Below are 26,626 nucleotides of genomic sequence, written 5' to 3' on the forward strand. Positions count from 1 at the left end.
GATTCCCCCTCCCCTCTCTGTAATAGAGGAATTAGTTGATGATAAAAAGAGAGAGGAAGAATGGATAGCTTCTTTCTCAAAGCAGGGTCCTGGGGAGACAGCTGATGTTAAAATGGCCTAAGAGATTGGAGATGGAGAGTGAATAGTTTCCCCCTTCAGCCTTCCCTCAGCTATGGCTGCTTCCTCAAACTGGCTCTTGTCTTCCTCTACTACTAATGTCTAGAGCTTTCCTCCTCAGCAAGATAGTTACTCTCCCTCTCAAGCTGGCCCACTCACTCAAGTCAATTTGGGAAAGACAACATCCTTTATTCCAAACTAATTCAGTTGGGGATAACATAGGGAAATGACTGCAGGGAAAGTTTGTGAGGAAAGAGAGAAAAGTGTCCCTAGTCTAGCCACCCCTTCCTCAAATTGGGGAACCCAGGCCTTGGCAGCCTTGTGCCTCCTGAAGAGAGTCTGGCTTGGCTATCCTTGGTCTTGGCCCAACTGGCATAGTTCAGACCCAGGGCACCAGGAGCTGTGAGGTAGTCTTGTCAGAGGCTTAATGTCTTCTCTAGCTGGCCACTTCATTTGGGAATTGATGGGGTGAAGAATGTCCAGTCAACAGGAGAGAAAGATGAGTTTTTCCTCAGGATCAAGTCTTGGTCAGACCTTCCCCTTTCCTGTCTGAGAGAGCTAACTGCCTCCCAGTCAGAACCATCTTGCTCCTTAAGATTCAAGACTTCCTGGGGCCCCTCCCCCATCAAAGAGAGAAGATTCAGCAGCACCTCAGTCTGCTACTCTCCCTGGAGTTTAGACCTCTGTCACACCCCTCCTCTGCTTTCTCCCCCCCCTTCTGACATTGACAAGTAGTTTCACTGAGTTATACATGTATCATTGTTCAAAACCCATTTCCATGTTATTCATATTTGTTAATACTGTTATTATTGTAATTTTTGTTATTCATATTATATACATATTTCATAAGTAGAGTGATCTTTTAACATCAAAACCTTAATCATATCCCTATTAAACCACGTGATTGATTATATGTTTTTCTTCGGCATTTCTGTTTCCACAGTTCTTTCTCTTAAGTCCCTCTGGATCTTCTTGAATCATTGCATTCCTGCTAGTAGAAAAATCGATTACATTCGATTGTGCCACAGAGTATCAGTGTCTGTGTACAATATTCTCCTAGTTCTGCTCCTTTCACTCTGTATCAATTTCTGGAGGTCTTTCCAGTTCACATGGAATTCCTCCAGTTCATGATTGCTTTTAGCACAATAATATTCCATCATATATACTATACCACAATTTATTCAGCCATTCCGCAATTGATAGACACCCCGTCATTTTCCAATTTTTTGCAGTCTTACTATTTTTGATAGCAAAAAGAGTTCTAATAATCTTAACTCATTTGCCATGTTTCATCTATTGGCTTTCTTCTTCTGGTATTAGCTTTTAAGTGTCTCTTTTTTTTAACCCTTACTTTCTATCTTAATAAGACAGAAGATCAAGGGCTAGGCAATGAAATTAAATGACTTGCCAAAGGTCACACGGCTAGGAAATGTCTTAAGCCCTATTTGAAATTTGGTCCTCACAACTCCAGACCTAACATTATCCACTCTGCCATCTAGCTGCCTCTTTTTGTGTCTTTTTTGATGCATCAATATACTTTGTTTTTCAGCAAGTTGGTTTTTCCCATTACTTCTCATTGTTTTGCCAGCTGGTGGTGATCATAATCTCTCACCAACCTTTCTGTAAGATTTTTTCAAATTAGTTTATTCTTTATTTTCTGGTTTCCACATAATTCTGAATGGAATCATATGTTTGCTAAGACAAGATTTAGTGTCTTGGTCTTATTGGGGCAAATGAATTTTCATCAATTATTTCAGTTTCACATAGAAGTTTAGGCTTAGTTCCCCCACCCCCACCCCCCTTCCTCCCTCCCTCTTTTTCTGGCATTGGCAAGTTGCTTAAATAGGTCAATTTTTTGTTGCATACCATTTTTTCCCTTCTAGTTTGATATTGATTTTAATTCTTGTCCTAACAATTTGATGATATGATTATATACAGAGGGTGGGCCTAGATACAAACAGTTGATTTAGAAATCACTCTGTTATGGTTGGATAGATCCTTTTTTACTAAAATATAATCAATTTCATTATGATATCACTTAGTACAAAATAATCAGTTACCACAACAGGAGGTACTGATAGAATCTAGAAAGCACTAGAAAGCTAGTGAACATTTGATTTCCAGAGATAGAGAGCCCAGTCTACCATTATCCTCATACAATCTGAACTAAGTCTTATGGTAGAGGATGATAGAAGAGTAAAGCCAGAATTGCCTTAGAAAAGTGAAAAAAAAAAAGCAAATGGAATGAAAAATAACAATATGTGGGAAGCTAGGTTAAGCAAATTCACTTTGAATCCTATATTCTATAGGAGGAATAGAAAAACACTAGGGAGGAAAAAGAATAGGAAGAGTAGTGGGAGTAGATTACAGTAAACAAAATAGCCTTGTACTGTGGGCAGTTTTTCCTGATATTAAAGGACTCTTCTTTGTTCACAAATTATATACATAGCATCCCTTGAAGAGGTGATTGAGAGCCTGGGCCCAGAAATGTAGAAGGGCACAAGAATGACTTGTTTTTAGTGATTTCAAGTTTCTCCTTGAAACACATCAGTCACTGAATAATTCAAATTGAGGGTCACCCAAAAAGACAATCATGAGCTATAAGTGGATGTAAAAAGGCTGCAAAATGTTAACAACCAAAAACTCGTCAAGAGAAAGTACATAAAGGATGTTATTCAAAAGAATTATGATCAGGGCTGATCATATGGTAAGAATGAAAGATAACTAATAGACATTCAGTGTGCTCCATCAGCATCCATGCAATGTCAAGAAATTAAGAAGGATGTTTTGAGTACTTTAACTGGGAACTTCCATGTTGTTTTCATTTTATCTGATGCTGATTATTGTTGCATGGAAGTAACTTCAAGTTTTCAAAAAGTTATGCATAATAAACTTGAAGCTGGATTCTATCAAAGTTCAACAGGACAAGCCTTGCAATTTGACTATATTCTTTTGCAGATGATATTGGCTGATGGTTTTAGATAGATACTGTTTATTATTTTTAGGAAAGATCCTTCTATTCCTATACTTTATAGTGTTTTTAATAGGAATGAGTGTTGTATTTTGTCAAAGGCTTTTTCTGCGTCTGTTGAGATAATCATGTGATTTTTTTTTGGTTTGCTTGTTGATATGGTCAATTATGTGGATGGTTTTCCTGATATTGAACCATCCTTGCATTCCTGGTATAAATCCCACCTGATCATAGTGATGACTATATTTCTATATGACCCAAAGACCAACCTAACAAAGTTTGATATAGTATTATCACTTCTCTCTTACCTTTACCATGACCAGGGACAAGAAGGTTGATGGCTTGTTCAATCACTATACCTAATATTTTATGATGATCAGGAAATAAGATATAGTGTGGTAGAAAAGAGTGAGCACTGGTTTAGAGCTTTAAGGACTTGTTTCAAACCCTGGTTGTGTCATGTAATATTTGTGTGACCGTGGGCAAGTCACACAGCAATTCTGGGTCTTCCCTTATACTCCTTTGTAGAATGAGTAGATTAGTGGACTAGATGACCTACATTCTCTTTCAAATATTATTCAGTGATGCTAGGACTTAACTATATTTGCAAGTCTCTTACTCTCTCTGGCTGGATATTCTTTACTTGTAAAAATGAAAGGGATGATTAGACTGGATGACCTCTGAGGACAGACCCCTTTCTAGTTCGTTTCGAAATCTTAAAGAACCAGATTGACCGATTGGGTGATTTGTTGTTTTAAACACAGCAACACGTGAACACTGCTGTTTTATTAAAGCAAGATATAAAAGATTTCTTCTCATTCAGTGGAGGAAGGAGCTCTATCAGTAAAATAACAGATACATTAAATATTGAATTATGATATCACAAGGTTGAGTTGATATGTACAGTGGGGGAAGAAGCTGGCTTTGGAGTTACAGAACTTGGGTTTGAATCCTGACTTTCCCATTCTGCCTCTCTGACTTTGGACAGTCATTTAATCTCTCAGACTGAGTTTTCTTATTTGTAAAATCATGGAATAGATCAAATGGCACCTAAAATCCCTTCCATCTCTAAACCTGTGATTCTTTGATTAAGTCAAGCTTTGAAGAATTTAGTTAAGTATTTTATTTGAAGGACTACCCACTTTATGCCCAACTAAATTTATTGAAGTGAATTCTTGTGGATTAAAGTTGGTAAGGGGCTGAGACCCAGTGATATTGCTTTAGAGATAAAAGATTCTAGAAATTCTAGAGACATTACATGATTTACCTCATGTCAGGCAACTTTAAGGTCTTGGAGAATCAGACTTAGACTCCAGTCTCCTGAGGCACATACACAGTTGCTGAGGTGCCCCAATTATTTTGTTCAGGACACTATAATTTACCTTTTTATGCTTTACTGAAAAATTTGGAAAGGTTTGTGCATGCATGTTATCTTGTGGAAAGCTAAAAAGTGATTTAATAGTGCCTAAGTGATAGAACAGTTGATAAAAATAATAGTTTATATTTTAGGTAAAGACAGTATAGATTGCAGAGTAGACAACAAACATTCTAACCTGGGATTGATCAGAAAGCTCTGGTTTCAAGTACATATCTCTAAGTCTACAAATTAATCTCCAAATTGAAGAATAAATGCTAGTCTATGTTAAGGGTATTTCTGCAGTTAGTTCTCCACCTCAATTAAGTCACAGTTCTTCATTTTTTTAAAAAAATCAATATCTGTGAGATGGAAGCAGAGCATTAGTGTTGAAAAGGGAATTTAATAAATTTAATAAATTAAATTGAACCTACTTAAAGGGATCAAACAAGATAAGAGACTCAAAATTGAAAATAAGAGAAAAAATTTTCTCTTCAAAATCAAAATGACAATTATTAAAATCTAATTAAAAGAAGCAGTGTATCCTAATGGATAGAGAATTGATCTTGGGAATCAAGAAGGATCTGTGTTCATTTTTAGCCTTTGATATAATACTGACTGTGTGATCCTGGGCAAGTTACTTATTTCCCATCATATTTCTCTTGAAGTTGCAAATTAAATACAGCATTGTGGAGAAAGAATCTTCCTTTAGGAATAAATCACAAGTTCTATTTTTAAAAAATTAGAAGAGAAAAAATATATAGTCAAAAGAACTACCTATATATTTTCTGCTTCATTATCATCCTATAGTCAGAGGGAAATGGAATAGAATATTTTATTAATAATATTTCTATTTAGAATAAAATTATATTTTTTCATAGCCATTGTATAAAAGCAATTATTTGTGTAATATTTAATCTTTGCAAATGCCATTAAAATGACTGATATCATATGATATTAATGATAGCTTTTAATTGGTATTGCTATAAACATCTTTGTATACTCAGTGTTGCTGTCTTCATTTTTCTCAAATAACCATTCTCTATACTTTCTTACTAGGTTTGCACAAGCTGTGAAGACAATGCAGAAGCTAATGGGTTTTGTGTAGAATGTGTTGAATGGCTTTGCAAGACTTGTATTAGAGCTCATCAGAGAGTAAAATTCACAAAGGACCACACTGTCAGACAGAAAGAGGAAGTATCTCCAGGTAACCTAGTGTTTCAGCCCTTAATTTAACATTTGTTCATTAACGTATATGATTCTAAATTTCATTCAGTAAAAGGCCCTTGTCCCCAAAGTGCTTCTACTTTTAAGCGAGTAGAAATGTAAACATAGTTCCTCTCCCCATTTCCCTCTCAAATATTTTATCCATTTATAAGAAAACTTAGATAGTAATCTCAAGATATCTATTTTTAAAAGCCCGTTTCTCTACTCTTGGTGATAATGTTATGAGTACCACCAATCGTTTAATTCAAGTGTCGAAGAAAAATGGCACTGCCTTTTAGCTACAGTGTTTCAGAAACAATATTAGTACACAGGCCTTTCTGCACTGCTTATTAGAATATCTTTCTTTCATCTAAGCCATTTCCTTTTACATTTTATTTTAATAAAGAAATAAAAGAATTTCATAGCAAAATTAAATGTACTTAGGTATAATCATTTTTTTTATTTAAGTTATTTATAGTTTAAGTTTATAGCTTTGAATTCTTACTAGGATAGTAGTAATGCCTATGTACCTTTGGAGAAAATATTCCTGAAACCAGTTAGCTCACCTTACCTCTACCCCTTTAAAACTGGGTCTCCCTGTTGCTCACGGGCTAAAAGTACAGGGGCTACTTAGAGACCCAGTCTCACTATTTATTTCTGTGGGATCTTTGTCCTGTTCCATTTCTGACCTGGGCTAATTTGCTCTTCCTAAAGTAACATGGTAACTTCTCTCTCTTGGGGACTTACCCCATTGTTGGTGAGCTTGATGGAGGATACATGCACTGCCCTCTGTATATCAGAAATCGCAAGCTCAAGAGACCCAGTGGCTAGGGTTACAGGTATGCACCATGATGCCCAACCAATCTCTCCCTCTTAACTTTTAACATTCAAATTTAATCAGAAAATAAACAAAAAAGGAAAAAAATTAAGTTGAATAAAACAGATTTTCTTTTCTTAGTTTGGTTACCTTCAAGAATTCACTATTCCTTCTAGTCAATAAAGATTTATTAGCAGGAAGGCTAGATGGCACAGTGTTTGGAGAGGTAGGCTTAGAGTTGAGAACCTAGGTTAAAATATTGCCTCAGATACTCCTTAGCTGTGTAGCCCTGGGCAAGTCCTTCATCCTGATTACCTAACCCTTGCTGCTCCTCTTCTCTTAGACTTGAAACTAAGATGGAAGGTAAGACTTTTAAAAAAAGAAAAGAACATTTATTATGTCTCCAATTCAAGGGAGACTAAGGATTTCAGACTATCACATTATCTTAATATCTTATGATATAACTGAGGCCTTTCTCCATAAGAGAATTTGTTGAATTTGAAATGAGAAAACACCTCAGTTCAAATTTTGCTGTTGATATTTAGTAGATTCGTAATTAGGGAAAAGTGATTGAACCTCCTTAAACCTCAGCCTTCTTATCTGTAAATAACTACCTCATTGGATTGTTGTGAGGCTCAAATGAGATAATATTTATAAAACACTCTGAAATCTTAAAATGTTAAATTATATTCGTTTTAAGAATTAGCTTCATTTTTTTTCTACTTATAATCTCTTGAAAATGACAGTAAGTGACGCCCATCACTTTACATATGTGTAAAGCCAGCATAATCCTGAAGCATTTTTTTACTTTGCAAATTTTCCTGTAGACAAAAGTACATTTGAAGCTAGCCTGCAAACGATGATGTATTGTAAATTATAATGTCAAAATCCAAGACTGAACTGCTTCTTCCTTGGGGAGGAAATAAAGTTCTCCTCCCCAAAGGTTCAGGTCCCTCTCCCTAAATATTATGAGCAGGCACTTGATCTATAGAAACAGCTATTTATTCTTGAGGAACACACAAAAGGTAAGGTAAGTGAGATTGTGGGATAAAGTATTAGGAAAGTGGGAAATAGGAAGTCCCTAAGGATTAACAATTTAACCCCTTCTTCCCAAATCCTTCAGGGTCAGGCTTTGCCTGCCTGACCCTTTGGGGTCAATTGTGATAACTGTCCTGACTTTTAACTGTCCTAATTATGATATGAAGTTCAAAGACTACTTTAGAGGGAGAGAGGAGATCATTTTGGGAAGGATAGCTTCATATCCTATCGACTTCTGTTGTCTTCTACTGGATTCAGGGGGTTTGGATTCACAGAAGGATGATCAAGTCTCAGAGGTTCTCTCAGCTCCACCTCTGGAGGGCTCCCCAAAGAGAAGTGAGTTAACTGCTTGAATTCTCTCAGCTCCTTCTTTCACCAGAATTCTCTATCCTTCCTGCCCTTCCCCGACTTGAGTTGGTCTTCCAGTATGATGGATCTGCTTTCCTCTCTTACAATTCTAGAACCAAGTTTCTTTTATATTAACTGGATCTATAGACAATAGTCTTTTAAATCTTTTTCTACAATTGAGGCTGTAGGATCCAGTAATCCATGATATGACTCAAGGACATTGTAGATATAATTAAAGGATTATCAAGGCAAAGAACAGCTGAGCAGAAAATTGTACTAATTCTGCCATATTGTCCATCTTAGTCAGAATATTAATGTAGTAATAATCTCTTAAAATTTGGGAGATTTTTTCAAAATTACCTGAATTAAAATTTTAATCTCAGCAAAAGGAATAGCCAAAAAAGAAAATCCCACCCCCAAAACTCTAAAATCCAAACTATTTACTGTTTGAGAAAATAAAGATAAACTTGACTAAAATAACAATAAATTAAATTTTAATAATAGCTTTTATTAAACACCTCATTATGTGCCAGTTACTTTGCTTAACTCTAAGAATATGAAGATATTCTATTGGGAGAGAGAATGCATGTTCATATTTTAAAAATATGCAAAATGTAGGCAGTTTGGGAACCAAATTGTTCATTGGGAACAAAAGGATTCAAGGCTTCACATAGAAAGTTTGAGTCTTGAAGAATTTGGAGGCAAGGAAAGAGTTTAACACTAGATAAGTTCTTTGTTTTGGGCGTCTAGATGGGCACTTGCATGAACTAATAGCTTTTATTGATGCTAATATAGATTAAAACAATATAATGAGAAAGCATATAATAAAGGAAATTAGTGCTACCATATTTCAAATTATATTACTAATCATTGTTCACGTGTTCTTTAAAAAATCATTCATTAAAAAGTCATATTTTGGGCTTAAAAATGGAATGAATTAGAGTGGAGTAGAATGGATAACCCTTAGAAATAAATGAGCCTCTACCCTACTTTCACTGCTACTGCCTTCCCTCCAGTCTACATCTTTTCTCCTATATACATAGTTATTATGTTTTCTCTCCCTTTAGAATGTGAACACCATAAGGGCAGGAACCTTATTTTTGCTTTCTTTTTATCCTTTGCTCTTAACAGTTTCTGGAACCTAGTAGAATCAATAGTATCCCCATTTTACAGTTAGACAGAATGAGGTTCAGAGCGATTAAATGTTTTTTCCAAGGTCACCAATCAGGCAAGTGATTGTATACCGATAAGTTGTAGAAAAATTCAAGTTTGCAAAATTTGTGATGCCGAGATTTGGGGGCTCACCTGGACTGAGCTAACAACAGTTTTATTGTATTATCATATGAAATGATGAGTTTCATCAGGACAAATAACCCGTTTCCCAATCTTGAGTGTTTCTGTTTTGTATTTTCTTGTCCCTGACAAACATTTGTTTCTTTATAACTGACTAATAGCAGTGTATTGGCTTTTTAAAAACTGTCTTCTCATTGTTCTTCCAACTTAAATAAAATTACAACATAGTGCTTTCTTGAGGATTAACCAGGCTATTAGTAATAGTTATTGACATTTTTCATTTTTATATATACTTTTCTGGACCCTTTGTGATTGTTCTTTTTCACTATTTTGTCAATTGATCCTTGTTACTTCTCTCTTTATAGAAATAGTAAGTATAGCATCTGTATTATTCATTGAAGTATGCTAAGATTTATAATGTTTACTTTTTGTGATGAATATCCTTTCTTAAATACTACACAATTAGAAATACTACAAAGGAGATATTCAAGAAATATAGGTGATATGACATGAAATCCAATATTCTAACAAATGTGTGGGATAAAAAGAACAGGCACCCAGTGCCACCCCCTCAAAATAAAAAATATCTAGAGTCCAAAACTGAGAATTAAAGAAAAGCAGTTTATTTCTTTTCCTCATGAGGAAAACAAAATGCCCTAGGAGCAAATTGCCTAAGTGTTGTAATACTAAAAGTTATTAGTTCCTGACGTCCTCCTCTGAGGAGATCCTCCTCCCCCCTCTATCTGGATTTCTTATCTATGGGTTAAGACTAAACACAAGCATTCTAACCCAATTCAGGGCAGAGCTAGGTACAGTAAAAGTGTTGGTCTAACTTTCTTAAGCAGCTGAGTGGTTTATTGCCCTTGAACCAGGGGCCTTTTGTCTTTCTTCAACACACACACACACACACACACACACACACACACACACACACACACACACACACGTCCAGTAAGTGAATGTAATTTTGAAACCTTGGAAAGAAATGGAACTTGGAAGGGCTACAAGGATACTATAGCAGTGGAGGATGGGCAAAAAGAACACAGAACTTTGGAGAGAGATGGAGAGTGAGCTGATCCAGGAGTTGAAAAATTGACTTCTATCTGGAAACACTCACCAGAGAGATTGACTCAGGTCAATTCCTGATCCAGTGATCTCTTTCCCTGTGATTTCTGATCCTAGTTCCTCACAAGAAGACAAGCCAGTTGGATAGGATTTTGAAACATAAACTGTCCAAAATGAAAAATTTCCATCTACCTCCTTGAACTTCAATTTAGATTTTGGGACACTCTCTGTGAAGCCAAGAACCAGAATCTCTTTACTCTGATCCCAACGGGTCAGGTGAACCAAAACCTGATCTGCCTGAATTGAACCTCAATTCCTTACCTTCCATCTGCCCTGTTCCTTTTCTGTTTCCCTCAAAATAAATTTTAGTTGAGACTCAGGAACTTACTCAAACTCTTACTAGAGGGAAACCTGACAATGAGGAAGAGAAGAGGCTTATCAACAAGATCCTTCATAGAACCCAGCAGTTAAGAGTTGAAGGCAACCATAGTGAGCCCTCCCCTTCCCCTCCCTCCTTCCCCCTCCCATGTCAGTGCTGAGGGAGAAAGACAAACCCATTGTCCTTTGTCTCCCTTACTTATCAACATCACCTCCTCACTCTGCTTTAGAGGGGGAAGACTCCATTCCCTTTATCACTTTCCTTCCCTTATTATAAATCTCTCCCCTTTTTAAACCTCTATTACACCAGTAGTCTTATATAAACAGTCAACAAAATTCCTTGAAATTTAAAAGTTTTAAAGTTTTCGTTTGAGAATCATACACTTATATTTCTTTCACCAAGATTATATAAAAGCAAAGAAGCCACATTAATTTGATTTCTTCTGGTGAAAAACAGTCTGGAGTAATAATAGCATGACCATTACTGGCACAAAAATATGACTTTGGGCAGGTCATTTAACATTTAATCTCCTTTTTCATGTCCCCAACCTGAGGTGTTTGAGATCATATATCGATATATCCCTACTCCCCCAGATTCTATGTTAGTTATGATAATACCTAGTTTAAAAATATGGAAATTTGGTGTATTATATTAGAACTTCTATTTAGCTCATTGCACAATTGATTTATATTACTGGAGACCAAATTCTTGTAAAAAAAATTCAGCAGAAGTAATTTACAATTAAAAAAAAAACAATGAGCCATTCATCTATAAAAGGGATGTTTGCAATGTGGCAGTAATGTAAGCAATGATAAAAATAACCTTTTTGACTCATTATCATTAGTGTTTTTGTGGTTCCTATCATAATATCCTAAATGGTAGATCAATATGAGACTTTAGACTATATTCAGACTCTTTATTTTTCAAATAAGGAAACTGAGGAGAAGAGGAAGTTAAGATACTTACCCAGTTAGTAAATGAGGCAGGAAGTTCTTCAGGTTATGAATTGAGATATTTCTATCATGTTATTTTATTTTTAAGTTTTAGTTGTGTCGTTTGTTTTTGTACCACCAATATTTCCTAATATTCCACCCCTGCTTCCATTGGACCCTTTTTTGTTACAAAAGAATAGTTAATGCAAAATCATCATCTTATATGCTACTTTGAAGCATTGACTCCTATAGGACTTCCCTAACTGAAGTTCCACACTCCTCTACCAAGAGGAGAGAAGATTTGTTTAATGAATGATTCTCTGGAATACAGATTGGTAATTAAAATTAAAAAGATTCAGCTGTCTTTTAGAATAATTTTCATTTATACTTTTTTGTAAGATCATTTATTGCTCTCCAATTGGTGCTTATTTCATTTTGCATCAGTTTACAAAGATTTTCCCATCTTTCTCTGAATTGTGGGTATTTGTTTTCATAATAATATCTTAATCTCTGATTTTGAGTTTTCATTGGAATGTGAATAAAGTGGTTGAAGATTTTAAAAAATGTCTTATTGCAGTTGAAATTTTAACTAGTGTTATAGCTATTCAATAAGCCTTTTCTCCTTCTTCACTTTTTACTAATTTTAACTCATTTTGCCTCTACAGAAGCTGTTGGTGTAACCAGTCAGCGACCTGTATTTTGCCCTTATCATAAAAAGGAGCAATTGAAACTCTATTGCGAGACCTGTGACAAACTAACATGCCGAGATTGCCAGTTATTAGAACATAAAGAACATAGGTACCAACAAAGTAATGTGCAATTGCAGTAGAGCTAGTAATTGTAACAAACTCTTTTAAAGACTTTTAACTATTCTTCTTGCTAAAGTGGTCTCTGAAAAATAGCCATTGAGTGGGTATGCTTCCTTAGTTTGCTATCATCTTGAATATTTTGAAATCTTCTTTTTAATTTAATTATTCTGTTCTTTATAAGAATATAATTGTATTTCCAGGTTCCATTGTATTTTAATTTATATACATTAGAACATTCCTAGAAATTTAGTATTTTGTTCTGAAATATCTCATTTTCATGGGTTAAATCATGTCGCCAAAGTATAACTACACACAGTGAAAGCTTGATGTAATGTGTTTTGTTTATACTAGTTGGACAGCAAATCTCTGTCTAATTTGCCGTCACTCCAGTTCATTAAGCATTTAAAGCATCTGCTACGTATTGTTATATTCTAGATCTTTTTCAAGAGTAGAAGCTGAGTCTAATTAGAGGCTATTATCATGAAGACCTGAACTAAGATTATGTCTTCTCCCCTCAGAGTAAAATAATAATGGTAGATTTGTTTATGCCTTGAAAAAAATCATAAAAGAATGCTCACTCAAATTTTTTGACTAGTTCCTTATGGATATACAGGGTCAGTTGTTCCTTTTTAAAGGTCTTTGATAGATTATAATGATAATTATAAATTATAAATGATCAACCAGGCACTGAATTAGAATTATATGTTATTTAGACATAAGAATGCATGTCAGTATTTCTGCTCAACCATTTGTTTCAGCATAGTTATTAAACTCATTGTTAGAGGATTGCCACTTTATATTTCCTCATCTCCAAAGATTGAATTTGTCATATTGGGAAGATTTGGAAGAGAGTATAACTTTAGGGCAGGCTATAACAGGAGAGGTAATTAATATGATAAAAGGGACTGTGGCTACCACTTTTGTATAAATTCACAGTTCCCATGGTGGGGTTAGAGAGGAGCTAGTCTTGAGGATAGTATGGCACATAGCTAGAGGGGAGCAGAGCGTTGGGACAACTCCTCTCACCCTCTTCACAAACCCTGCTCATCACTCAACCCTCTGCCCAGAAGCCCAATGGGAATGTTTCCTCTCTCCCCCCTGTCTAGGGTGGGGGCATTTAGTCTTTGGGGGTTGTTGGTAGGGCACTAAATCTGCAAGGGGTGTAGAGGGGAGGGGAGCAGGGCCTGGCATTCCATCTCTAAAAGGTTCACCATCATTGCCGTAAAACATTCAGCAATGGAGTGATGTTAATGGAGGGTAATCTTTAATGAAAGGGCCTTTTACGGATCTTTTGATGACCAATATTCTTTTTCGGTGACTTAATAAAGGCTTAATGGCATGATTTTGAACTTTGCAAATCATAAAGATGATGTATCATTAAGGAATCAGGATCCAAAACAATTCTAGCAGGCAGAATTAGTTACTACCATGATTGACATGAATATGAAATTCTTTACTTTCAGGCCATAAAAATCTTCATCCCAAGCACAACCTAGACAATATTTCTTGTTGAAAAGATTGGTGATTTTTAGTGTATTGCCCACACAATGTGAATCAGCAGCATAACAGGGTAGCCAAAAAGATCTAATGCTATTTAATGCTATTGTAAGAGCATTGGGGTGTCCAAAATGTTAAAGGTAGTAAATCCCATTATTCTTTGTCTTATTGTGAACACAGGTGAAATACTGTATTCAGTCTTGGGTGCCATAGTTTGGTAAAACACAATCTTAATTGTCTCGCTGGTGTCAAGAGAATGCATTCTCTTGCAAGGGGTGCAGGAGATGATAATGAGGAAATTTAAGGGGCTAGATCATTCAAGGATTTGGGAATAATTAGCCTGGCAGGTGGGGAATGGGTAGGAGATTAACTGGAGGACATTAACAGTCTTTAATACCAAATCTTTTTGGTAGAGAGTTTAGACTTAATCTGTTTAGCCTCAGAGGACAAAAAAAAGAACAATAGATGGAAGTTACAGAGAAGAAAATTTAGCCTTCTCATACAGAAAACTTTGTAGCAGTCAAAGCTACCCAAAAAAGATAATGGACTTCCTGTTTGGAAGATTGTGAGTCACCCCACCTCATTGGAAAGGATAGAGGACCTCTTCTTCGGGATGATTTTAAGGATTTTGGTGTCAGGTCTAGGTGTAACTAAATAGAGTACCTCTGACTTTTCTTCCAGTTCTGAGATTCTATTAAACCCAGGTTTTCAATACTTACTCTGCTCCTAATTAGCTGTATGGGACATATAGTAGAATGATGGGGAGGGACTTAGATTTCTCACCTTAAAATAAAGGCATTGAAGCCTAACCTATGGTCAGGATATACTTTATATATAAGTTTACTGAAATTTATAAAATGTATTTGTAGACACATTCCAGCTTTCTCATGCAGCTTTAAAGTAGTCCTGGAATGAATTTAGATACTTTTGTGTGCATGCATGTGTATGCACATTGATTAAATAATATTTTTTCAGTGAATAGTTTTCTTCCTCCCACCTTGCCCTTCCCCTAGTTTTCTCCAGGGGCCTTTCTTCCCACAATGAAAAAGAAAAACAAACCGCTTGTAACAAATATGTCTAGGTCTAGGTTTAGGAAAACAAATTCCCACATATATGTTGCATTTTCCACTTTGAGACTATCACTTTTCTGCCAAGAAGTGGGTAGCATGCTTTATAAGTGGTCCTTTAAATAGTATTGGTCATTATGTTGATCCTAGTTCTAAAATCTTTGTTTGCCTTTACTAGACTATTATTTTAGAAATGGTTTTGCATACTTCACTCTGTAAAGGTTCATACAGGATTTTCTTTGGTCATTCCTTACAGCATAATAGTATTCTATTAAATTTGTTTGCTTTAAAAAAAAAAAGGTTTATTTTAAACATTTAGCTCTGAAAGGGCCAAACTTGGGTATTACTTCCATTGTACTTTATTCTTTAGATAAGATTTTATTTTCCTAATTACATGTAATAACAGTTTTAAACCTATATTTTTCTAAATTATCCCTCTTCCTCCCTTAGTTATTAGCTCTTCCCTCTTCCATTGTACTTTAGAAAATCAACAGTTGCCCCTTCCACACTTCCCTCAATAAGTCAATTTAAATACTTCTTCAGTACTGAAAAATGTGTTTTAAGACTTATAGTAGATGCCCCATTCAAGGCATCCATAAAAATTTTAGAAACTAGTAATACAAGCCTCCCTAAAGCTTATTCTGATAATTCACTTTAGCTAACTTCAAGTATTAGGGAGAATATGGGATAACTCAACGATGTCAGAGAAAGTAAATATATACAAGTGTACTGGGGAATCCTTGCATTGTTTCAATAATATTTTACTTCCTAAAGGATATCATGTTTTACTATATTTGTCAAGAAAAGAGCCCTTGCTTGAAATGAGACTAATAAATTTATTTCATTTTGAATTTATGTTCATTGACATTCTTAAATTATCTTTTTCATTTTACTATTTAAAATGGAATTCTTGTAATGAGTCCATTGTAGTTTTTATAATTTGCTTTTGTGTGATTTTAACCTCACAAGGAACAATTTATCATGCTATCAAATAATTTAAAGTTATTTTTAAAAGAAAAGTAATTTTAAGAAAATAATTGCTTGATATTTCTTACTTGTAAAATTTTTTATCACTTTTTGTCTTAGCTATGTGAACTTGTGTTGATTATAGAACTTTTAGATTTTTTAATGTATTAATTTACTTATTTTCTTCAGATATCAGTTTATTGAAGAAGCTTTTCAGAATCAAAAAGTGATCATAGATACATTGATCACTAAACTAATGGAAAAAACAAAATACATAAAGTTTACTGGAAATCAGATTCAAAACAGGTAATAATAGGCTATTACTTAATTACATTAAAAATATCTTGTAATTTGTAGTAACTTTTAGGTAATTCTTTTTATTAATTTTTATTGCCATATGATTTTACTAAAACTATTTTGTAAATAACTGTTAAAAGGTATGTCTAAATTTCATAGTTGCAGTAATACCTATTTGATCATGCTGTTCAAATTGTTTTGTTGCATTCCCCAGAAATGAGATATTCTGCATGAGTGATATCTCCTGAAGTTTATGTTCTTTCATCCCTTAAATTGAGAGTACCAAATGCAGGTTAGACACTGATGACTGATGACAGCAGGTTCACCATTATGAAGATCTCTTATTTAACTAGATGATACTAATAATTTATGTGGTTTGGCTACAGTGTCAGGGATTAGAAGGGGAAGTCTCATCTTCTATTTATGTTAGTCTATCTCTATGATATTATTCCCTTTTATTCTATTTTGGTTTTGCACATCTCCTATAGCCTAAGAAACCAGAAAGCTAAACTTGAAATTATTTATTGAAAATCATTCATCTCAATAGAAAAAGATGTTAATAGCAATCATAGTAAACATTTTTTATAGTAGCTACTTTGTTTAAGGCAGTGTTCTAAGCACTTCACAATTATTCTTATTTAATTCCCACAACAATTTTACAGATGAGGAAACTGAGGCACGAGAAAGCTTAAATTAGTTACCTGGGTTCATACAGATAGTGTTTTAGGTAAAATTGAACTCAGGTCAGTTTTTCTCACTTAAGGTTGCGTGCTATTTTTATCCACTGCTCATCACCTAACCTTTGAAAGATGGTTCTTTATAACTTTTTTATAATTAGCCTATTAAGTTAATTTAAAATTAGGTATAGTAAAGTTGCATTGGAACACTGTTGGAAACACTGGTGGTAAAAGAGGGCAATTGCAGAGTATGGAGGCTTTTTACAAAGCAATTTAATCTATACTTGACTGATTTATTTTGACTTAGTTATTAATCAGATTGATTTATAAGATATTTTTGTTGTATAGACACTTCACCTTTTAAGGATTTTTTTTTTTTGAAATTTGAAATAGTAGCATCCTTACTTTAACTATAAAGATTCATATTTTTTAATCCTCTAATTTTGAGTGGGTCACATCTTATTCATCCATTCTTTTAATTTCTCTTTGAGAATATGTTTATAATATTTCTTTTTGCAGGAGTTTTTTAAAAAGATTTTCTACACTCCCACATCTGTGTTAGACAGTTCAATATTTTTCAGTTCCCTAAAATAAAATTCATAAGAGCCCAGAAACTTTTAGCTCCTATCTACTCTAACCAGATTGAAGCCAGATAATAAAAATTTGTTTTCTAGAGTTAGAGAAGGATATATAACTATTTAATTCATTTTTTAAAAACTGTTATTCCTGTTTGTTTTTGCTTTAACTTGGAAAAAATTAGTATGGTATTCTTTAAGTCAAAATTCTTGGTTCTCATAGGCAATTTTCTACACCTTTCATGGGAAGATGAAAACGATAACAAAATAAAACTATACCAGAAGGTAGAAGAGTTCTAATGCATCAAAATCCAGAAATTCAGTAAATTCACAATACTATGATTTTTAACCCTGTCCCTGTAGGACAATAAAGAATTATGAATGAAAACACTACTAATAGATTTGTCAACATGAGATTGAATAAATCATGATATAGTTAAAGGGCTTAAGAAATGCTAGTTTTAAAATTATATGAATGAAGCTAAATAATATTTATAAAATTTATATTAATAAATTATGAATTATATATAATGGACCACCTGAAGTTATGTTATTTTAACGAGATTTTATTGATTATGTAATTTGTATGTAAATTATTGTAATGTAAAAATATGTAAATTATTCTCAATTATATGAAAATTATGAATGGAGCTAATTTATATGAATATTATATGAAGTACCTTCAGGTAGCAGCTATTGGCTTTTCTCTGAAGAATATTTATTTTTAGCATTTGGTCATCATCTTTTTTTGAAAACTGCAGTTTATCAATGTTCTTCTTTAATTGTGGCCCCAATAATGAAAATAGTTTGCCAGGTACCATCTTGTCCTTATCCAATCATATGACATCTCTTATTTTTCTCAATCTTTCAGCTGTTACTGATAGTGACCATGATTACCTGTTGTATCTGCCAGTCTTTCATTACTCAGAGATGTAGTTCATCTGTTCTAAGTAACATGGGGGCAACTAGGGCTTCTTTTGCCCTCTCATTACTTATCTTGGGTATCGCCTCCAAGTTGGCCATTTCTTTGTTCTTTCATTTCCAGTGCAAGTCATTGTTCTTTCCTGAGAATTCAGAGCCAAAATAAGAATTGAGCATCTCCACCGTCTTTCTATTCTCCACTTGGACAATAGGTTGAGGTACTGTCCTTTCTTTGGGCCTCATTTCTTATTTCAGCTTAAAAAAAAGTTTTCTAATTGTCCTCCATCAGCCTCAGTTCAATCTGACCACTTCTCATACTGTTTTCCAGAGTAGGAAATGCTCTCATAGTGGTCCTCTTGTGGTTTTCCTTTAATGCTTGCCTTATTTCCCTCTTCTCCTGAGAGAAAGTATACTCCTTAAGGGAATATTAAATTTTTGTTTTTGTATCCTTAGCATCTCAAACAGTGCCTGATACATAGTAGACCCTTTAAAATACTTATTTTTTTATTTGTTTATTTTATATTTGTTACTATATTAACTAGCATTAAAATATTGTTTATTAACAATACATAAAATCTATTAAATATATTTGCATCATTTTATTATTCATTTTTTATTCATATTTGTTTTATTTATTTCATTTTCAAAGCTCAAAGTCGCTTGGCAATTTCTAAGTTCCCTTTAAGGCCACATTAGTGTCTCTGTGTCTCTGTCTCTGTCTCTGTCTCTCTCTCTCCCCATGACCAAGAATTTATTGATTCTTGGGTATATATGGGGATGGCTTATGGCTAGGGGAAGAGGGAATGTGGAGAGAATAAGTAGTAGTTAGCAGATTCAGGTCCAAAGGATAGGTGGTACTAGGGAATTGGGGAAGCTGGTCCCCCATAAGTACCTTCCATTCCACTCACTTCTTAGTAATTGCTGCCCACCGGATAACATCAACACTTGAGCCATCTTGATCCATGGCAAGAGCATTAGCAGTGAATTGAAGACACTGTTTTTCATTCATCCTCTCTCGATAGGGGGCATCAACATAGCCTCCCTGAGCTCCCAATGGAGAAAGGCTGCCAAACCATCATAACTCCCATGGGTACTGATTGTGTGTGTTTGTGTGTCCATGTGTCCGTGTGTCTGTGTGTCCGTGTGTCCGTCCGTCCCACGGGGATCCTAGCCATGAGGTCTTCTCAGTAATTATAACACATCTCCTTGAAGAGGTTAGCAGCTGTCTGTACCAAGGGAGGCTCATTCAGTTCAATGCTGTGGAAACTTAATTGATAGGTGACTGCATCAGCTACAGCATGGGTGTCAGCTGCTAAACCAGAAGGGCAGCAGATAGGGGTCAACTTGTCTATTAATCAGTTGGCAATATATGACCCATCGGTTGCCCTGGAGTCAGCTCCAAGGACCATGCCCCCATAAAACTTGCACTGCCATCATAGTCATCCCAGTAGAGACACTCCTGTTCCCCCAATCCGGAGAGGCCCATGGGCATGCTCTGCAAGTCAAAGCCATTACTCTGTGAATCTGGAGGCACTGGTCTGGCCCACATTAGTCTCTTTAGACCACACTCATCTTTTCATTGGAATTGTTTTTTCTATGTGTCTTTAGGATTTAATTCTTGATCATCTCACATTACTATTGGACTCTTCTGTAGATTTTCCCCTGCCAAATTTTAGTTCATGGATTATCTTTTCTCTGATGTCTTTGAAATCCACTTTTCCAAAATTTAGGGTGCATATCCAGTTATGCCAAATTTTCTCTTTTCTATCATAAACTTTAGAGAGTAGTGATTACTTTTTTCCTACTGTTCCCATCTCTTCCATATCAACAACCAGTTCCTCCCTGACAATAACAGCTAATATTCATATACCATTTACTATTTGCCAGACATTGTGCTCATTGTTTTATAATTTTTTATCTTATTTGTTTCTCACCAACCACCCTGAGAAATAGGTGCTATTATTATCCCAATTTTATAGATGAGGAAAACCAAAGCAAAGAAAGGATAAGTGATTTAACCCAGGGTCATATGCTACTATGTGTCTGAGGCTGGATTTGAACTTGGGTCTTCTTGACTGAATCCCCACTACCACCTGCAATATAAATATAGTACCACCTAACTGCCACACATCTGACACTAAGATCTAGAATAAAATTTCCCCTAATTAATTTCTTCCATCTTTTGAAAGATAAAATCATAATTAAGGCAAGTTAGGTAGATAATCTGCTTTGGGCACAGAATTCCATAATTGAAGTTCCCTTCATTATATTATATCTTATTGCCAGTCTCAAGGCTTATTTCAGTACCTCTTTTGATAAAACTATGCAACTTCATGTTACAGGTATTTGAAACAATGAGTCTTTTATTTAGTTTTATCTCTTCTGAACATAATGGAAATCTCCATAATAAATGTTATTCTTCCTTTGTATTGCTATTCTGTCATATTTAGCTTTTTTGGATAGGTGTTTGCAGTTATTCTCCAGCTTTTTCCTTTTAAAGGCTTTTTTTATCAGAGTGTAAGACATTGACATGTATTCATATCATCCCTGGTTAGGAATCATTCATTAACCCTATATTATTAGCTTTGGTCTAGACATCCAAATTCTTTTCTAATGCATTGCCTTCATGATCATCTGTTTACTTCTCATCACTTTTTCTCTTCAATATCCTTTACCTTTATTGAACAACAGAATGATAATATAACCTACATCTCTATGCTCTTATTTCCTAACTAGATTTCATAATCATTTACAATACTATTTCTGGCGATGATATTTGTATGTACATAAATCATCAGAAAAGTACATGATAGTCTTATTTGTTTTTATGGCTTAATTCTTTGTTATATCCTAAATTCACATGTTAAGAAGATAGTAGTTCTCTCTGTTGTTGTCAAATTCACATTTGCTTCAGTACTTCTGAGAAGGGATTTATCAATCATGTCTTTGATTCTTCCCTAGATCCTTACTGTATGAGATCTCTCACTTTTTCTACTTCATCATTCTTTCAAGGATAGGTAACTGCTTCTAATCTCCCTCTTGCAGTCTGAGTCTTAGTTGTGGTTTTTAGTTGAATAATACAGCTCTCTTTTCCCTTTCCTACATTCTTTGCTTTATATTTTTCCACTCCAATCTTCTTATAAAGGTCATCTCCCAAATCCACCCATCCCCATTAAAGCCTCTTGCTTCCTTTATTTTATTCATTCATTCGTTTGTTTGTTGGCTTATTTATTTATTCATTTAATTTAGAATATTTTTCCATGGTCACATGATTCATATTCTTTCCTTCCTGTCCTCTGTCCTCCCTCCTCCCACACCCTCCAGGAGCCAAAAAGCAATTCCACTGGGTTTTACATGTATCATTGTTCAAAACCTATTTCCAAATTAGTAATATTTGCAATAGAATGATCATTTAAAGTCAACATCTCTATCATATCCCCTTTGAACTGAACCATGTGATCAATCATATGTTTTTCTTCTGTGTTTATTCTCCCACAGTTCTTTGTCTGGATGTGGATAGTGTACCTTCTCATAAGTCCCTCAGAATTGTTCTGGATCATTGCATTGCTGCTAGTAGAGAAATCTATCATAATCAATTGTGCCACAATGTATCTGTCTGTGTACAATGTTTTCCTGGTTCTGTTCCTTTCATTTTGCCTCAATTCCTGGAGGTTGTTCCAGTTCACATGGAATTCCTCTACTTTATTATTCCTTTGAGCACAATAGTATTCCATCACCAACATATACCACAATTTGTTCAGCCATTCTCCAATCAAGGGGCATCCCCTCATTTTCCAGTTTTTTGCTACCACAAAGAGTGCAGCTATGAATATTTTTGTACATGTATTTTTCTCTATTATCTCTTTAGGATACAAACCCAGCAGTCTCACTTCCTTTAGCAACGTTTTTTCTACAACATGATCCGTATAATTTTGGAAAACATGTGGAAATTTGTTATTAAAATAAAGATAAAACACCAAAATTTTTTAAAAAATTGTTTCTCTGCAACCTGGGATTTGGAGAGGTGTTCCTAGAGTCTCTTAACTTTATACTGTTGTACAAGTTCCACCTACACATCAAACTCAGATAAAACATTTGATTGCTTCGTGCCAAACAAAATCACAGTTTTCCCTGTTTTCTCTGAGTGAGTTTTGAGTTTTGTTTGTTTTGAAGACTTCAGTGTTTATACCTGAATCTTACACTATGATTAATACTTATATCATTAATATTTCATCAGCACTTGATAAACCCAACCAATAACCAATCTTTATTCTTAACAATAAATCCCAAACCACACTCCAACTTATCTTCTGCTTTAAGCAACATCAAAAAGGTTACTTAGTCTCTGAGTGTCAATTTTCTCAACTTCAAAAATGCAGAGGATTTCCTTTCAATCTATGTTCCTATTTGTTTCACCATTTTGCCTCACTCTCCAATCCATTCTTTATCTTCCAGTTATTCCACTCATCAACTTCTCCTTCTACTTCTTTGTGCCTTACTCTAAAGATTCCTATTTGTTAGGGATAGAAACTGGACCTTTGATTTCATTGGTATATGGAAGTTCCAGGTGAGGACAGTTAATTTAATGAGATATTAAGTCCATTGCCCAGGATCACAAATTCAGGTTGTAACAAATGTCCAACTTGAATCCTGGTCTACCTACCTTCAAACCTAGCTCTCAATCCATTGTTAACCATTCCCTCTCTCAGAAGTGAATAATCTGAATTCTTTAAAGAATACGGAAAATGTTACCCTTTTTCCTCATAAATGGGAGGTAGGAAAAACTACTTGTATTCATCTTGTGTGTGAAGCATTCTTTCATTTCCATATCTCAGGATTTCTACCTGCTTTTCAGCTTTTATAAGCCCATGAGATACACACACACACACACACACACACACACACACTCTCTCTCTCTCTCTCCATCTTCTCATCTGTTTCCTCTATCATGAAATCTTAATCTAATGTTATTTATTACAAATGAAAAAACTCTTGGATTTTATCAGAACTAATTAGAGCAAAACAGTTTGTCATTATGTTTGAGGCCTAAGAGGGTCTTCTATCTTTAATGCTTGGTGGCCCATGTGTTTTCTTGGAGAAGTAAAAAAGGCAGTTCTTAAAACCTGTTGCCCATGATCAACTGGAATCTATAAGTTTATAATGGAGGTAAAACACTCTAGAAACCACTCTGGCAAATATACCATTGTATTGCCTTTAGCAGAAATAGACTGATTTATTGATGCTCTTTTAGGGCTATTTCCTCAGTCTTTCTAATAAATCATTGCATTTATTAAAACAATGTGGTTTCCTATACTTTTAAGCTAAATTCTTGATTTGTGGCCATGAAATCCAAAATAACGGCCTCAAACATTTTACTATCATTTTATGTGATTGTTATCAAAGTTTTAATTTAATAATTATATCTTTCAAACATTTCATGTGCGTGTGTGTGCTCATGCTCATAGATAGTTTAGCCTCTGCATGTAAATTTTCAAGATGAATGAAAGTTGGAAACATCCTGAATTTAAAGCATTTAATAAATTTCAATAATTTTTTAATCTTTTAAGTTTTAGATTTTCCCCTCCCCACCTCCTTTTTTTTTTCCAGAATAATTGAAGTTAACCAAAATCAAAAACAGGTGGAACAGGATATTAAAGTTGCTATATTTACTTTGATGGTAGAAATAAACAAAAAAGGGAAAGCTCTTCTGCATCAGCTAGAGGTAAGTTGCCTTTTTCTGAGATAATACTATCCAATGGAAAGAGTACTGGATTCAGATTGGAATTCCAGATCTATCATGGTATTGTATAATCATTTAACCTGTGTCTGTTTCTCTTATGGAAAACAGAAACAATAACATCTAGCTTACCTACATGGGAACCCTTGTGAGTATGAAAGTGACTAACTGTGTCTCATAAGTGCAAGGTCATATAATCCTCAAAGTATATTCCTTTAGCATAGCATTTAAGAAGTTTAAATTAGCTTTTGGAAAAAATGTTAATTTTTCTAGTTATGGTGAAGTTCTTTTTAATGTATATTTCTGCATGTCCATTTGCCTCCTCTTTGATTTTTTTTTTAGTGAAATATGTTATTTTTCTTTGTGAATAGTTGGATTTCATTCTCATTAGGAACAAAGCCTGTGCCACCTTCATCTTTTCCTATTAATAATATTTTAATGAATAAATCACTTCAAAAGTAAAAATTCATACATAGTCTTTGAAAGTTAATTAGTGGGAATAAGTAACAAAGCTAAAATTGTTCATGATACACAACATTTAAGATTTTATTACATTCAGGGAATTATATTTGGCCCTCTAGTTAGGAGATAGCTCTTTACTTCGACAGTGGAATTATGTAATCAGCATTTTGGACTGCTATAACTATGATTTTAAGCTCTAACATCATCTTACAACCTGGTCCTTAACAGCTATTATCAGTGGTCCTTACCTAAAGCTTATAAAAAGACTCAGTTCTCTTATTACTTGTTCCCATTCTGTGATTGGGGATAAGAGGAAAAAAGAAAAAGAGGAGAATTAGGAATTATTGATTGGAAATTGCAGATATTTGAACTAGGCTTTTGCAGTATATATAGTTGAGTATGGGAACCATTGGTATTAACAGTATCATCCTGTGCTTTTTAACTCATCAAAGTGTAATCTCAATGCTTAATGAGTTTTATGATAATTTTCATTTTGATTAGGGGTAAACAACTTAATGTGAGTTCATTGATAGCTATCCAGTGTTTTAGCGATTGTAGCAAGGAATTACATTTGACTTTTAATGAACCCAAAAAGCATGTATAAATTACAGAAGAAAGGACTAACTAAAATTGGATAGCTAATAGTATTTAGTTATGTTTATTTAACATAAATATTTGTCATAAAAAAAGTAGTTAACAAATTGAGGAATGAGAAAGTGTTAAACTGGAAACAGAATTTGGTTTTTGTGCTCAGCCTTAATGAGAAATGGAGTTGAATGCAAAGTAAACTTTCCAGGCTGGGGATTGGCCTGTGGAAATGCATGGAGGCAGGACATTTGAGAAAAACCCTCATATTCCAGTTTAGCTGCAATATAGCCAAATCCTCATAAAGAAAATTTATATGAAAGTAAGCAACAAAATCAGGTAGGAACCAAATTAGGAAGGTCTTATACCCAGTTGTGACTTTTGTATTTTGTCTTAGAAGCAATAAGAATCTCCTACAGAATTTTGAGCAGGTGAGTAACAAGAAGTAAGACTAAAACAGGAGGCTATTAAAATCATTCAGGCAGGAGGATGGCCTGAACCAGAGTATTATATCTATATTAATGGAGAACAAAAGATGGATATGTATAACAGAACTTGATAAGTGCTTTTGAAGGATGAGGAAAAAACCTTGAGATTAAAATCTCAAATTATAAAATTGAATAATGATTGCACTCTTGATAGAAATAAAGAAGTTTGAAGAAGGGTTAGGTAAGAAAAGAATTTAATGAATTATATTTTGAACATAGTGAATTTGAGCTACCTGTAGTAGATTCAGGAAAAGTTTGGAACCCTGTGAACCTGGAATTCAGGGAAATTATAGAGCTACACATGAAGATTTGGGAGCTATTTACATAGATGTAATAATTAAACCCACGGGTCAAAATGAGATCATCAAGGGAATTACATATGTATAAAGAAAAGAAGTCAGAGCACAGAACCTTGAAGACCACCCATTCTAAGGGAGTGAGAGATTGATAATGATGCAGCCAAGAAAATTGAAACTATGTTTTTCTCACCTTTGTAAGGTAGGTAGTCCAAGTATTATTATCCTCATTTTACAGGTCAGGAAATCGAAGCCCAGAGACATACATGATTTGCCCCGGGTTATAGACCTATGTCAGGATTAAACTAGGAGTTTGCCAAAATATTATAGCACCTTTTAACGTTTTTTGTTTTAATGAGAATATATTAAAAGGAGGAAAATATAAGAAAGAAGTAGAGAGAGAAATTGCCTAACTAGCTACCTTATAACTGCTATTAGAGAAAGTCCAGCAGATCACCCTTTGCTCAGCTTCCCAGGAAGAATCAGTATATATCTATCTCCCAAACACCAACTAATCACCCACCCACACAACCAGTAACCAACCCCCAAAGACAAACTATCAATGATCAACCACCTCCCAATACAAAAAAAAAAGTCTCTCCAAGTCCTCGCACAAACCTTTTATATCCCCACTGTAAAAAGGAATTCTTTGTTCCTTTTATCTAATTTAAGAAGGGACCTGGAGGTCCTCTTACCAAAAAGATGTGTAGCAATTAACAAGCCCACAGT

The 26,626-nt window shown here is 34.5% G+C and overlaps 1 protein-coding gene and 1 pseudogene across 4 annotated transcripts in view; one reads left to right on the forward strand and one right to left on the reverse strand.

The window, feature by feature from the left end:
• The window catches only part of TRIM24 (tripartite motif containing 24), a 135,515-nt gene that overhangs the window by 66,282 nt on the left and 42,607 nt on the right, over window positions 1-26,626 (forward strand). For all 4 annotated transcript variants that reach the window (XR_008912315.1, XM_003342027.4, XM_007504389.3 and 1 more), the window contains exons 3-6: window positions 5,502-5,649; window positions 12,186-12,318; window positions 16,049-16,165; window positions 23,937-24,051. Coding sequence is in view for 3 of the 4 variants with exons in the window: in XM_003342027.4 (XP_003342075.1) it covers window positions 5,502-5,649; window positions 12,186-12,318; window positions 16,049-16,165; window positions 23,937-24,051 (513 nt within the window). In the remaining variant the exon portion in view is untranslated. The remainder of the gene's footprint in view (window positions 1-5,501; window positions 5,650-12,185; window positions 12,319-16,048; window positions 16,166-23,936; window positions 24,052-26,626) is intronic.
• LOC130454276 (proteasome subunit beta type-6-like) lies at window positions 19,081-19,841 on the reverse strand (annotated as a pseudogene).

This window comes from Monodelphis domestica, chromosome 5, assembly GCF_027887165.1.
Source record: "Monodelphis domestica isolate mMonDom1 chromosome 5, mMonDom1.pri, whole genome shotgun sequence".
Taxonomy (NCBI): domain Eukaryota; kingdom Metazoa; phylum Chordata; class Mammalia; order Didelphimorphia; family Didelphidae; genus Monodelphis; species Monodelphis domestica.